General features: G+C 33.3%; 1 protein-coding gene across 1 annotated transcript; it reads left to right on the forward strand.

Annotated features, from left to right (window-relative positions):
• The first annotated feature begins 210 nt into the window (after nucleotides 1–210).
• On the forward strand, nucleotides 211–13,692 carry LOC127722270 (innexin unc-9-like). Its single transcript, XM_052229163.1, has 2 exons — nucleotides 211–345; nucleotides 12,444–13,692. Coding segments are annotated over exons 1-2 (1,251 nt in total). The 5' UTR covers nucleotides 211–343.
• The last annotated feature ends 3,063 nt before the right edge of the window (nucleotides 13,693–16,755 follow it).

The raw sequence follows: 16,755 nt of genomic DNA on the forward strand, positions 1-16,755 counted from the left end.
TTTTGTGTGAAAAAAAAAAAAAATGCAAAAGAGATTGCACTGCAAAGTCAGGCTGCTGATCACGTGGTGAAAGCGCGCGCCGAATGAATGAAGTTGACATTTATGGTAAACAAAGACACGTTTTTTTGTTCATTTACTATCTTTTGTTTGTAAACGTATTTTTCATCATCATTATATTTAACTTTGTTTTTCTTTCATTAACAGATGCAATATATTGAAAAAGCAACACTGGTAAAAAAGTTCGGTACACCACATGCGACATGAACCTGTCATTGTCAAGCTGCTGATGCTGCATGCTGGAACGTTGATTTCATCATTATATGAATTTTAGAAAGTTTGAAGGATGTAAGTTGTCGGATGCACCTTAAACACACCATCTTCATTATGAAAAAGACACAAAAGTGACTAAAACCACAACAAAAATTGCAAATCTTAACGACAAAAAGGTGCCAAAAAAACCTCAATTAAAAATAGTGTAACAGGAGGGGTCGGTGACGACACCGACCCGGGACGTGTAGTGGCCTGTACTTCGTCCCTATTCGACCATCTGGATACCTGATATCAGATTATGGCTGAACAACAGACAATAAATCAAATGAAACTATTTATTCACAAATGTACAATAATTGCAAGTCGGATTAAACAGAAGTATAAAACTTTCTAAAATGAAGTTCAAAAATAAAGTAATTCAAATGTAAAATGAAAAGTAAAGTATTTCCAGAGTTAGTCTTAGGTAAAGAAAATTTGCTTCGCGTTGTGTTCAAAACATGGAATTACTTGCACCAAAAAGGGGTGACTAACTCTGGCGAACTGCATCGAAGTGGTGGCTAACTCTAGCCTCAAGTGGATTGATACATTCCGGAGAGTATTTGGAGGCCTGTGCAAGGCCGACCCCGACTGACTATAAATTAAAATCCTAAACTTGTCATTAATCAGGATAACTTTAACAGAAAAGGTATGAAAGAAAAGTTGAATAAATGAATATTCTTAAAAATGCTAGAAACATCGAAGTTAAATAATAAAATAGTAAAATTAACAATCCTTACTTTTATCTTACTATGTTTAAAACAAATTAAACTTAAAATAAACATTTAAATACTAAATAATTAATCTGTAGAAATTAACGGGAATTAACCTAGGCACATCTATTACATTCCTCCCCCCTTAGGACAAATATTAAAGAAATTAATATTTGGCAAAAGAAATATTAAAAAATAGATGTGCTGAAAACATTAAACAATAACATAAATCAATGCAAATAAAATGTCAATAAATGTCATAAAAATGTCATATAAGCACACGGTCCAACCATCAGAAAAGTTCCACACGGTATAAACGTCCAGGAATAGGCGGTTAACACATTTCATGAAGTACGGTCCAAAGAATATATATCATGACAGTAAACGGACACAGTTATATACAGCATTCAATAAAACACAGTTCTTCAAACGGAAACAAAATCTAAATAACGGTTAATCTGCATGGTTCAAGTTGTACCAGGTAATGTCCACCAATTGTTGTTCTTACGAAATCACTTTTAACGTGTGTTTTCGGGTTCTTATAAGTCCATCGTTGTACCAGGTTTAGTCCACCATTGTAGATCTCACAGAATCACTTTAAACTTGTGATTCCGGGTTCAAGATGATCAAACATTGTAAAAAGTAAGAAAAGGTGTTCTCGATTCAAGAACGGCTTACTTTATCAGCTGGTTGTGTTCACTAAAACTTACTGCCACTCAATAGATTTCTGTCATGACTTATAAAAGTCACAAAAGGAATACCATAACCAAACTAAACAAAGTTATAACAACAAAATTTGTTCAGAAAGGTTAAAAAATCCAAATAAATGAGCAAACTCATAAATAAACCTATTCAAACAAGAAACTTAGCAACAAACAAAACAAACCAACATCTAAAGAAAAAACACAATCTAATTAAACAACGTTTTTGAGGGTGGTTTCGATGGCAAAACCGGCTCAAAAACGTGACCAAGAAAAACAACAATTCCAAACAAAACTTTGAAACCATACCTACTAAACAATATAAACTGACAAAATAAGTAAAATACTAAATATACAAACTAAAACTCATAAAACATTCTATATCAAAACTTTAACTGGCTTATCCTTCAAACAAGAAAACTCAACCAGGCTAGAAATCAAATAATCAGATAAACAGCTATGCAAATCAGATGGAAAATTAAACTTTGAACTCTTTTGACAACTTTGCATGATTTTTTTGACAGCCTTATTAACTGAAGAAGAAACTGGTTTTGCTGGTTCAACAACTGGTTCAACAACATGCACAGAATTGACACTTTTACAAATCTTATTGGGACAATTAGCTCTGATATGTCCAACTACTGAACAATTAAAACATTGTTTAACTTTAAACTTCCTATAAACCAGCTTTTTAAGAACTTTGACAATTTGATTAAAACCAGACTTCAAACAACTAAAATCTAAACTTTCTTTACTTTCCTTTATTTCACATTCAACAGGTTCAATTGTCAAATTAAAAGACTCACACTCTGTAGCCAAGAAAATAACATCATCAAAAGTTTCAGGATGCTTAAAATGAACAAACTTTCCCATTTCCTTATCTAATTTGCCAATAAAAAGGTCCATAAAATACAATTGCATACTGTGAAAGTGATCTGGATATGCACGATGACATAAAAGTTTGAATCTATGTCCAAAATCGAACACCGATTCTTCTGGCAAAATTGTACAACTTTTCAGTTGAAATTTATAAAAAGCTTGTTTCCTTAGGATTAAAACGTTGCAATAATACACTTTTCAAAAAATCGTAGCTTTGCAACTGAGTAGGAGTAAGAAGACATAAAAATAGTTCGTGCTTCTTCTCTTAAATTTATTACTAACTGAAGAGCCTTTTCAGATAAATTCCAGTTATTCCATAGACTAACTGCTTCAAATTGAATAAAATAATCTTGTACATCAGCGCTAACACCGTCAAAAGTACAAGGTTTCTGTTCAAAATTTATCATTTTGAAAATCAAAAATTAAAGTCAAATAAAAAATAACTATAAGCAGAAAATGATCAAACCATAACTGAGTGATCAGATATCCTGGTCACGGCACAATTTGTAACAGGAGGGGTTGGTGACGACACCTCCCGGGACGTGTAGTGGCCAGTACTTCGTCCCTATTCGACCATCTGGATACCTGATATCAGATTATGGCTGAACAACAGACAATAAATCAAATGAAACTATATTTATTCACAAATGTACAATAATTGCAAGTCGGATTAAACAGGAGTATAAAACTTTCTAAAATGAAGTTCAAAAATAAAGTAATTCAAATGTAAAATGAAAAGTAAAGTATTTCCAGAGTTAGTCGTTAGGTAAAGAAAATTTGCTTCGCGTTGTGTTCAAAACATGGAATTACTTGCACCAAAAAGGGGTGACTAACTCTGGCGAATTGCACCGAAGTGGTGGCTAACTCTAGCCTCAAGTGGAATGATACATTCCGGAGAGTATTGGGAGGCCTGTGCAAGGCCGACCCCGACTGACTATAAATTAAAATCCTAAACTTGTCATTAATCAGGATAACTTGAACAGAAAAGGTATGAAAGAAAAGTTGAATAAATGAATATTCTTAAAAATTCTAGAAACATCAAAGTTAAATAATAAAATAGTAAAATTAACAATCCTTACTTTTATCTTACTATGTTTAAAACAAATTAAACTTAAAATAAACATTTAAATACTAAATAATTAATCAGTAGATATTAAGGGGAATTAACCTAGGCACATCTATTACAATAGCAAATGGAAATTAAGAGCATAAGATAGTGATGATAAATGAACAGATCCAAATTGATCTTTGCCATGTTTGCAGAGTTGATATTTATCGAATGAATATGAAAATAGTTGAAAACGAAAACAACCATGCTTTTTGTCGAGCCTGCGACAATTTTATGTCGCGAAAGCAAGACATAGAGATCCTAGATTCCTTCGTCGGTGTCGGCGGCATCAACATTTAGGTTCAGTCTGTGTTTTTATGCCCCACTAAGGGGCATTATGTTTTATGGTCTGTGCGTCTGTCCGTCCGTCTGTCCCGCTTCAGGTTAAAGTTTTTGATGAAGTTGAAGTCCAATCATCTTGAAACTTAATACACATGTTCCCTATGATATGATCTTCTAATTTTAATGCCAAATTGGAGTTTTTACCCCAATTATATGGTTCACTGAACATAAAAAAATGATAGTGCAAGTGGGGCATCTGTGTACTATGGACACATTCTTGTTTAGACATCAATAACTTTGTCAAACCTTCATGGAATTTTATGAAATTTGGACAGAAGCATGTTTATGACAAAAATTACAGTATCCAGAGCAAAATTTGGAAATATTTATTTTAATTTTTCTGTATTTTACTGGTAAATGGACTTAGTTTTTTTACAGTTAACATTTAGATTCAGTCCAGTCATCAATAACTTTGTCAAACCTTCATGGAATCTTATGAAATTTGGACAGAAGCATGTTTATGACAAAAATTACAGTATCAAGAGCAAAATTTTGAAATATTTATTTTCATTTTCCCTATTTTACTGATAAATGGACTTAGTTTTTTTTACAGTTAACATTTAGATTGAGTCCAGTCATCAATAACTTTGTCAAACCTTCATGGAATCTTATGAAATTTGGACAGAAGCATGTTTATGACAAAAATTACAGTATCCAGAGCAAAATTTTGAAATATTTATTTTAATTTTTCTGTATTTTACTGGTAAATGGACTTAGTTTTTTTACAGTTAACAAGTATCTAATAATCGACAGTGATTTGGATAATATGATGTACAGCAGTCCTGATTCATTGTTAATTTGTTCCCCCTTGAAATGTATGAATTATTTGCTGCTGGAAATGCTGGACATCAAATAAACAACAGTTCACGAATAGTCCCTAATTTTGTATGGACAGTATATAACTTGCAAATTTTTCATACGCTTTCCAAATTTATTTCAGGCTCGGATTCCGATTTTGAAAAAAAGGGCTCCAACCCGGAACACCATGAAACATTAACATAAAAAAAATTTAAATGGGGAAGGTTTCCAACCCACGGAACACCCCCTGGATCTGCCAATGTATGTATACTATTAAATGAGAAGATATCATTTTGTGTGTCGCTTCTCTTCCTTCCAAAATAAATTAATCATCATGCCTCTGTGTCCTATACATTGTAGGTACCATGCATAGTCGCATTTGTCATCCTCACTTATGATTATTTCGTTTGGGGTATTTTGGGAGGAAAAAGAAAATAAAGGCGTCTAAATATTGTTTCCGTCATCATCAGACAGACTTTTAAGTCATAGACAAGACTTCCGTTTAGGACTGTTTAAAATTACACAGAATTTTGGTAAATTTACAAACAGACCTTAATTCCTAACTTGATTACATACAATGTTTTGGGTACCTGAGCTACAGGAACCGGTATCAAACATTCCTTTGGTCACTGGAAACGATAAAAATCCGATTTCTTGGGACCCTGGAACCAGTATATAATCATGTTTTATTTAAGAAATAATTCACGCAAGCCATAGATTTTGAAAATTTTCACATGGCTTGGGTCGATATATTGGAATTTCATCCGGAGCTTAAGCAAGGGATAGAATTAACGAATATAACGACCCAGGCCGTGTGAAAATGAAAACAAATCTATGGATATAGTAAAGTTTCCCACTGAAAACTCTGACTCCATTTCAGTAAAATAAGTTTTTTTTGTGCACAAATCGCCTTGTGACGTCGTCGATTTATAGTGGTTGTGGTTTATTGAGTATTTTATTATGGCTCTACGAGCGTTACTTGGTTACATACATGTTTTGGGTACATGAGCTACAGGAACCAGTATCAAACATTCCTTCGGTCCCTGGAAGCGATAAAAATACAATGTCTTGGGATCCTGGAACTGATATATAATCGTGTTTTATTTAAGAAATAATTCATGCAAGCCATAGATTTTGAAAATTTTCACATGGCCTGGGTCGTTATATTGGAATTTTAATGTTTTGGGTACCTTAGCTACAGGAACCAGTATCAAACCTTCCTTCGGTCCCGGGAAGCGAAGAAAATCAGATTTCTTGGGACCCCTGGAACCGGTATATAATCATGTTTTATTTAAGAAATAATTCATGCAAGCCATTAAGATTTGTTTACAATTTTCACATGGCCTGGGTCGTTATATTGGAATTTTATACCTAGCTTAAGCAAGGGATAAAATTAACGAATATAATGACCCAGACCATGTGAAAATATAAACAAATCTATGGAATGCATGAATTATTTTGATTCTAATATGTTAAAGTTTTCCACTGAAAAGTCTGTTGCCATTTCAGTAAAATATGGCGTTTTTGTGCACAAATCGCATTGTGACGTCGTCAATTTATAGTGGTTGTGGTTTATTGGGTATTTTATCATGACTCTATTCATATGAAGTAATAAGCACCCCATATTAGAATTAAATTGCTTTCTTAAAAGTCAACACCTTTTTATACGCCTGTTTACGGGACGTATTATGGTATACCGTTGACCGTCTGTCTGTCCGTCCGTCCGTCCTTCCATCGTCAACATGTCTGACATTAACTCAAAAAAGCTTTAACCAATATGCATGAAACTTTGGTGAATTGTTTATATCTATTGACGTGAGCTCCCTTTCGTTTTTTATTGTCGAGCCTGCGACTTTTGTCGCAGAAAGCTCGACATAGGGATAGTGATCCGGCGGCGGCGGCGGCGGCGTTAGCTAACTTCGTAAAAGCTTTATATTTTAGAAGGTGGAAGGTCTGGATACTTCATACTTTGTATATGGATGCCTCATGATACGAAGTTTCCGTCAGTCACATGTCCAATGTCCTTGACCTCATTTTCATGGTTCAGTGACTACTTGAAAAAAAAGTTAAGATTTTTTGTAATGTTAGATTCTCTCTTATTATAAGTAATAGGATAACTATATTTGGTATGTGCGTACCTTGCAAGGTCCTCATGCCCGTCAGACAGTTTTCACTTGACCTCGACCTCATTTCATGGATCAGTGAACAAGGTTAAGTTTTGGTGGTCAAGTCCATATCTCAGATACTATAAGCAATAGGTCTAGTATATTCGGTGTATGGAAGGACTGTAAGGTGTACATGTCCAACTGGCAGGTGTCATCTGACCTTGACCTCATTTTCATGGTTCAGTGGTTATAGTTAAGTTTTTGTGTTTTGGTCTGTTTTTCCTATACTGTATGCCATAGGTCCACTTTATTTGGTGTATGGAATGATTGTAAGGTGTACATGTCTAGCGGGCAGGTGTCATCTGACCTTGACCTCATTTTCATGGTTCAGTGGTCAAAGTTAAGTTTTTTGAGTTTTGGTCTTTTTTTCTAATACTATATATGCAATAGTTCAACTATATTTGGTGTATGGAAATATTTTATGATTTATTTGGCAGTCACGCAGGTTTTATTTGACCTTGACCTAATTTTTCAAGGTTCATTGCTCAGTGTTAAGTTTTTGTGTTTTGGTCTGTTTTTCTTAAACTATAAGCAATAGGTCAACTATATTTGTTGTATGGAAGAATTTTTAGCTGTACATGCCTGCCTAGCATGGTTCATCTGACCTTGACCTCATTTTCATGGTTCATTGGTCAATGTTTAGTTTACTTGGTTAATGTTAAGTTTATGTGACAGTTGTAATAAAGCTTTATATTTAGGACAATCAACATAATATCAATGATTAGTAAAGAAGGCGAGACATTTCAGCGTGTGCACTCTTGTAAATTTCAGATTTACCGTTTCCGAGTTTTGTGGTTTTAGTCGAGCCTTTGACTTTAGTCGAAAAAGCGAGACATAGCGATCCTACATTCCGTCGGCGGCGTCCACAAATATTCACTCTGTGGTTAAAGTTTTTGAAATTTTAATAATTTTCTTAAACTATCCTGGATTTCTACCAAACTTGGACAGAAGCTTGTTTATGATCGTAAGATAGTATCCAGAAGTAAATTTTTTCCGTATTTTACTTATAAATGGACTACCACATCTTTTTATATCTATTAGTTTTTCTGTCGGGAAATATTACATTCACTCTGTGGTTAAAGTTTTTAAAATTTTAATAACTTTCTTAAACTATCCTGGGTTTCTACCAAACTTGGAAAGAAGCTTGTTTATGATCAAAAGATAGTATCCAGAAGTAAATTTTGTAAAAAAATAAATCCATTTTTTCCGTATTTTACTTTTAAATGGACTTAGATTTTCTGCCAGGAAACAACACATTCACTCTGTGGTTAAAGTTTTTAAAATTTTAATAACTTTCTTATACTATTTTGGATTTGTACCAAACTTGGACAGAAGCTTGTTTATGATCAAAAGCTTGTATCTAGAAGTAAATTTTGTAAAAAAATAAATCCATTTTTTCCGTATTTTACTTTTACAGAAGCTTGTTTATGATCAAATGCTAGTATCTAGAAGGAAATTTGTTTTCTTCCAGTTAACATTACATTCAGTCTGCAGTTAAAGTTTTTAAACATTTATTAGATTCATAAACTATTCTGGAGTTTTACCAAACTTGGACAGAAGCTTCTTACAATCAAAAGATAGTATCAAGAGGAATATTTTTATTGATTTACTTCCTCATTTTTGTTGAGCCTGCGATTAACAGAAAAAGTAGGCGAGACACTGGGTTCCGCGGAACCCTTACAAATTTTATTCATTAAATAAGGGGGGATTTTCCAGTTTTCCGACAATAACTCGAGAATGCTTTCACCAACTTGAAAGAAATTTTGGTGGATTGTTTATATCTATTGACTTGAGCTCCCTTTTGGATTTTTATAAATTTTAGATTTAATGTTTCCGAGTTACATGTACAGGGTTTTATTCATAAAAAAAGGGGGATTTTCCAGTTTTTGGACAATAACTAAAAAATGCTTTCAGCAGTTCTCATGAAACTTTGGTGAATTGTTTATATCTGTTGATGGAAGCTCCCTTTAGAATTTTATAAATTTTAGATTTTACATTTCTGAGTTATGGGGTTTTATTCATTAAAAAAGGGGGGATTTTCCAGTTTTTGGACAATCTCTCAAAATTGCTTTCAGCAGTTCTCATGAAACTTTGGTGAATTAATTATAGCTGTTGATGTAATCTCCCTATTGATTTTCATAAATTTCATATATGACATTGAGAAGAAATTGAACTTTATTTGTTATAGTCTGACAACAGATTTACTAAGTATTGCGCAACAGCACAGTGTATTACACAACAGCAAGAAATCTTTAATTGAATATAAATTCATTTCATATAACCAATTTCAAGTTCTTTGACTACATCTATTTAGAAACCCATAATATGTCAAATATTTAATTACAATCCAAATTCAGACCTGTATCAAGCTTGAATATTGTGTCCATTTTTGCCCCAACTGTTCAGGGTTGGACCTCTGCTGGCGTATATCTAGCTGCGCTCAGCAAAGCAGTTTATTAAGTCTGACGCCATTTCCTGATTTCAGTAAAATATGATGGTTTTGTGCACAGATCAGATTGTTTATTGAGTATTTTATTATGGCTCTATTCATAATTCCAATCTTATTTGCAAATATCACATAATAATCTGATTTCATTAGTGGAATCGGTGACTGAAATTAAAAAGGTTAACATATCGATTATTCTGTTTTCTGCACAATGAAACAAAAAGCATGGTGACAAAGCAACTCGCCTCCTAAAAATTGTTGGTTCATGTTACATGTACTACAAATAGTTGACCTTTGCGTTGACATTCTTTAGATTTACATCCAATATTTTGAACTGGTGAAAAATTCAAAATGTTATATTGACATCAGTTCATGTTTAAGATACTTTTGATACCTTTCCTGAAATTCTCCAGTCATAAAATCTTTTACAAAAATTCATCCTACAACAATTTACTGTCAACCACGCTCTAAATGCCCAAAATTTCGCGGGTGTGTTCTAGTTTATTTATATTTTTTCAGAATAAATATATATATACATGTATAGACAAACAAAATATTTGCTTGTTTCCTGACTCCTAACCGACCCTAAGTTTGATCATGAGAAAAAGTGTTGTCTTCTTATTTGATTTGATTTGATTTGATTTTTGGTGTTTTAATGCCACTTTTAAGCACCGCTTTTGGGCTATTTTGTGGCGGCCAGTTTTAATTGGTGGAGGAAGCCAGAGTGCCCGGAGAAAACCACTGACCTTCGATAGGAAAACTGACAATCCTAGTCAATTAAGATTAGAGTCGAGTGCACCCGCACGAGCGGGGTTCGAACTCGCAACCTCAGTGTTGACTGGCTAGTGATTACAGTAGTAACTACTTAGACCACTCGGCCACCGAGGCCCCTCTCTTCTTATTTGACTATGTATCCAATTTCTGCTGGATTATTTACTAAGATTTGTAATAAGATTGATGCATATTGATTGTAGAACTTGTCAAACCATTGAACATGATAAACGTATGGATGCATTAGTGTATAACAGGATGAAACTTAGAGAAAACATGTAATTTTTTGGATTTTGTAAACATGCCAAAAAAAAAACCAAAAAAAAAATCGACCAAACAACCCTATTTTATAATGGTCCGAGGCAGAAAACAGACACATATTTTTTGGCTTTCAGCTTGAAATAGTAAGACGGGGGATGACATAACATGTCTAAAAATTTGGGGTCATGATTTCAGACACTTCAGCTGAATAATCAGATACCGATTTTGTTTATTTTGTGTATTCATCAAATTTGCTATAAAATGTGTGTAATTTTGGAATGTTTTGAAATACAGTATTGCTCTGACAAATCTTGTAAAATATTTTTGATGCCCCCATCTTAAGTATTTAAAAATTAGATACCCTCTTATCAATACCCAAAAATTTCCAAGCTGAAAAAGTCCAGACATTTTAAAGATTCAACTTGAGCTGGGTTTTGTTCAGAGGTTTAGTTTAGACAGCCTGACAGGTTTAAATGACAAAATTCACATGTATATATATATGTGGCATGCACGGTCAAATCCAATCTGCATCCTTGGGATGCTTTGTGGGCAACCTTGAGACTTGATGTCTCATTTAAAAGGACATTTGACCATTTAAAAAATGTTCAAAACCAAAATCAGATTAGTTAAGAACTGTATATATATAGTTTGCTTTAAAGTATATGTGACCTGGTGACCTGATGCTACATGTGTTTTTAAACCTGACCTTGTAACCTAACTTAAGGGAGTACCTTACTGGAGCCCTATATCACGTATATAGTTTGAGGTCAAAGTTGAACTGGCTGAAATGCACTACTGCACCCAAGTGAATTTTGTCATTTCTACTTGTGCATATACATGTACTGTATATCAGTTAAATCAATGAACAACATGTAACTCTATAGTCTTGGAAAACACCAGGTTCATATGGTTACTATCAAGTTGATGTTATTATCAGATGCTAAAGTTATTATATACGGTAAGTTTTCTTTATATATGAGAACTGTTTCATATAACCAATCACTTATATGTTAATTGTTCTTGGGTGTTTTACACCTTGTTGTAAATATTTTTATATTTATATATATGTCAAGGGAATATATATTTGCCTCTCCAATATAACATGGTCACATTGGTGGCAGCGGTTTTAGTCATCATAGTAACACCGGACAATTCTGTGATAAATCCTATAGTAGTGCAATACATGACTGAAATTATGGCAACATTGCAAGCTGCCTCTCCAGAAATCTTTGAATTTTGTAATCCAGAAATATGGAACAAATGGATCCAAAGGTTTAATGGATTTTAGATCTGCTTCAGGGCTAGAGGAAAAAAAGGAACTACACAGGTCAACTCTTTAATCCACATTACAAGTGCAAGTGTTCTGGACTTAAACTGTGGTAAACCAAACATATCTCTTCTTTAATGGTGCCATTTTTTAGGGACATGTGAGTGAGGGACTAAGAGGGGGTGCACCTTACCCCCCCCCCCCCCCCCCAACCCCCCAACCCCCACCTAAAATTAAAAAAATAAAAATTGATTGGTACAGACAATTTTTGGTCAAAATATGGTCCTTCAACGTCTTTTAACTCCTAAATCTCAAGAGCACCCTTACCCCTCCTAACATCAAATCCCGGATCTGTGCCTGCATGTCATTTCTTTTTCCAATCATAAGACCTTGTATCAGGGAGGTCTATGGTTAGAGGAAAGAGGGGGTATATTATTGGTAAAAACACAGAAAAAAATTTTGATTATTTTTTCTATCAGAGAGGCATACACCTTTTACGCTTCCCCTGAATCCGCCACTGTAATTAACATGTGCATTGAAAACTAATTGAGCTTTTGCATTCAATGTATATTTATCACTGTTTGAATCAGACCTGAGTAAGCTGTCCATAGTGGACATGTTGAATTACACAATCCAAATATGCTGTTGTGTTACTTTTGTCATTCTATTATTTTTTTTCTTTCTAGGATTGGAGGAGCTTTAGGTGGACTGGCAAACTGGTCACGGTTGACTGGATCAGCAGACGACGACTGGATAGATAGAATCAACCATATATGGAGTGTTGTCCTGCTGACAGCTTTTACTATTATTGTCAGCTCAGCACAATTTGTTGGTGATCCTATCCATTGTTGGATGCCGGGGGAGTTTTCGTTTGCACGAGTAGCGTACGCCAAATCTACCTGCTGGATTTCGAATACCTATTACATTCCAATGGATGATGCCATTCCAGAACATATTGAGATGAGACAGAACAAAGAGATAACTTACTATCAGTGGATACCCATAATCCTCTTGTTCATGGCCTTCCTGTTTAAAGTACCAAATATTGCATGGCGTCTGCTAAACGGTTATTCTGGCATTGATATGGATAAGATTGTCAGTCTGTCTAATGCTTCTTTATTATCTTCCCCTGACGATCGGACAAAAAACATTTCTCATATTGCGAAATACCTTCACCGATGGATCGAATGCCAGCAAGATTACCATAGCAACATTCTTGTTCGTATGCGACATAGATTTTCAAATATCTTTTGTTTTTGTTATGGTAAACGTGACGGAACATTTTTAACTGGGTACTACCTTTTCATTAAACTGATGTATTGTGCCAATGTGGTCGGTCAATTCTTCATACTCAATGCCTTCATGTCGATGGATTATAATGTTTTCGGGTTTGAAATTTTAGATTATTTGTTGCATAACGGTGAATGGAAAGAATCGCCAAGATTTCCAAGGATAACTTTATGTGACCTCCAGATTCGCCAGTTAAACAATGTCCAAAGGTGGACAATTCAATGTGTTTTGCCGATTAATCTTTTCAACGAGAAGATTTTCATCTTTATATGGTTTTGGTTGTTTTTGGTTTCCATTTTGACATTTATCAACTATTTTTCGTGGGTTTTCTATTGCACCTTTAAAGAAAAAAAGTTACACTATGTTATAAAGTATTTGAAAATGGAACATGAAATTAGAACTGGTATGGACAAAAAACTAGCTAGGAAATTCGTGGAGACCTATTTACGTAATGATGGCGTTTTTATTTTACGAGTCGTTGGGAAAAATTCTTCGGACATGGTATTAACAGATCTTGTGGTGAATTTATGGAAAATATTCAAAGATTCTTACGTTCCAAGCCAGAAAAGTAACAGGTCACCAGGAAGCGAGGATACAGATTATTTCCGGTTGAATGGCGACACAACTAAAGAGAATTATGTCTAATATAAAGATATATTTGTTTGTCCAAATATTAGAATATTTCTGTAAGCTTTAAATAGCATGAATTGCTTGGTTTTTCTCCAAAAAATAAAATTATGAAGATTACCAAAATATAAAAAAAAATCTCGCTTAACCAGTATTATTTTGAAGTTAAAGTATTGAACATGTTGAAGGATCAAAATTTTTACAAATTATTTTGATTTTTGAAATTGTGGATTTGACAGTTATTTCTTTAAGAGACTTAAAAGATTCAGTGAACATTTTCAAAGATATTTTGGGGTTTTAGCTTTTAAGCTGTTACAGAGTCTACTATCATAACTGGTGTACATAGGGAATATGTGGCAATTTTTTTTATTAACTTTCTTTGATTTGTAAAAAAAAAAAAAGCTGTTTTCAAAAATGCAAACACTTTCATTAAAAATCCCTTTCCAATGTTTCAACTCACTCAATTTTGAAGCCATGACACTGTAGTACATGTTGAGTCAGTCTATGAGGCATACATCATCCATGTATGCAGAAAACTTAAAAGCTTTAAAACCATTTGTACATGTTCCCAGTTAGTGCTACATTTACAATGTTCAAGGCCCAAGGCAGCAGAAAAAGTATTTAAGTTACAATGCTGATTCACCTTTAATTTAAGTGATGGCAGAAAGAAAATATTTAAATTGTCGCTAAGCTGTGAAATCTAGTCAGACATTTAAGTTAGAAATCCGGACTTATTTTGAATTGTCTATAATTAAGTTACAATATGTTGTGATTTTATCTTTTGTATTGTGAGAAGTTTAGACATGTTAGAGGTCAAAGACCAAGATATTGACTCCTGTAAATGTACATAATAAGTTACAATATGTTGTGATTTTTCTTTTGTGTTGTGAGAAGTTCAGAGGTCAAAGGTTAGCTCCTGTAAATGTAGATAATTGTTTCACTTTGATTGTTTGTTTTGCATGTTTTTGTTGGTTTTTTTTATTCAGGAAGAATATTTTTAAAATTTTTATTTTTTTATTTTTATGATCTCATTTACTGTTATATAATGTTCATGCAACTACAAAAATGTACAAGTGGTATAAATACACCATTGGATGCAAGATCAAGACTGGACATATTTTTTAAAAAGTGGTACATGTGTGTCATATATATGTATACATGTAAAAACATACACCCTGACAGAGCTGTATATTACAGAAAACTATACTGGCAATTAAAATGTATATGTATCTTTTTCCTCTGTTCCTATTTTGATATAAGGCCAAAAAATATGTACTTGTTTCCTGTCTCCCGACCGTCCCTCTCAGACCTTCCTACTGTTATTTTTTGGTGCTTTGCTGAATTTGCAGAAAAGTTGTCTGAATCCCTCCGAAAAAATAAAGAATAAAGCATATCTCAAACATATGATTTATCTCTGGACATGTTTATTTTCAACAGTTCTACTTGATCAGCTACCAGAATAAGTTTCATTTTTGTTTTCATTTTGTTTATACCAGTTTACTATATGAAATATATTATTTAAAAGCGTTTGAATGGTTTTACACTAGTAATTTTTGGGGACCTTTATCATGTTTATAGCTTGCTGTTCGGTGTCAGCCAAGGCTCTGTGTTGAAGACCGTACTTTGACCTATACATGCTATAATGGTTTACTTTTATAAATTTTGACTTGGATGGAGAGTTGTCTCATTGGCACTCATACCACATCTTCTTATATCTATATAAATATTATAATTATACAACTGCACCTAAATTGGCATGTCCAGGTGTTTTAACAATATTGAAACACATTTGGAGATGTGGGCTAAACAGAAAATGATGTAAATAGCTTTCTGCTATCCTAAAATGTTCAGTAATGTTCATTTGGTATTGATTTTGAGTATTCTCTGCTCTGAAATTAACCTGTATCTCAGTAAAAAAGAAATAAAATAAAAATAAAATAATTTCCCTTCCTTCCCTATTTTTTTCAATTTGGGGGCAGGAAACAAGCATGTATTTTTTTTTGCCTGATGAAATTCTATGTTAGGGCTATTCCATTAAAATGTATGTGGGAGGGTAGGAAGGGAAGTTTAATTATTGAAAGTGGGTCATGGGTCTTTTTCCAGTATGCATCTATTATGCAAAATTATCTAAAAATGGTTCTTGTTTCACGTTGTAGGGATATTTTGAAAGTCCCTTCCTATCCTCCCACATACATTTTAATGGAATAGCCCTTAACATGATTAAAGATGGCTTAAAAGAAATTTACAATGTAGTGAACAAATCCTGGACTGTTGACATTTATGTGTAGTTGAGATTTCATACTGGTCAACTTTTAACATGTTTAACATTGTTTAATCATATGAATTTATTTCAATGGTATATTTATACTGCTTGTTACATTATACCGTTTATCAATAGACACATTCCAATTATATTTTTTTATGGCCATTATTGAATAGGCATTACATTCTGCAATTTCACATGATGTAATGGTTTCCGTCCATCCATCTGTCTGTTCACACTTCAATCAATTAATAAGTTCAGAAATGTTTGCGATGTTTTTATTAATTTTGAAAATTGTGACGGTATACGTTTTGCAATACTAAGTGCTATTCCATTAAAATGTATGTAGTATGTGGGAGGGTAGGAAGGGACTTTCAAAATATCCCTACAACCAAGAACCATTTTTAGATAATTTTGCATAATGGTAATAGATGCATACTGAAAAAAGACCCATGACCCACATTCAATAATTAAACTTCCCTTCCTACCCTCCCACATACATTTTAATGGAATAGCCCTAGAAATAATTAATTATGTCATTATTTGTATTCAACATTTTCGAAAATCACAATAATTTATCTCACAATTTTGTCTTGTTCAACAATGGCATAAATGATCATGATGATATAAATGCACACAACAATTTCTGAATTTACAGTAAGCCAATTTTCCTTTGATGAAATTTTATGGAATTTTAATATAAAAAGTGTAAAGATTGATGAAAGAAAGCTCAACCAATCTTGTTAACTCTCTACTTTTTTCATTTTGATGGTTTTTTGGTTCCTTTTTCTAAAATTATAGGGCTTAAATTGTAAAAA

The sequence above is a fragment of the Mytilus californianus genome, unplaced genomic scaffold, assembly GCF_021869535.1.
Source record: "Mytilus californianus isolate M0D057914Y unplaced genomic scaffold, xbMytCali1.0.p SCAF_12, whole genome shotgun sequence".
NCBI lineage: Eukaryota > Metazoa > Mollusca > Bivalvia > Mytilida > Mytilidae > Mytilus > Mytilus californianus.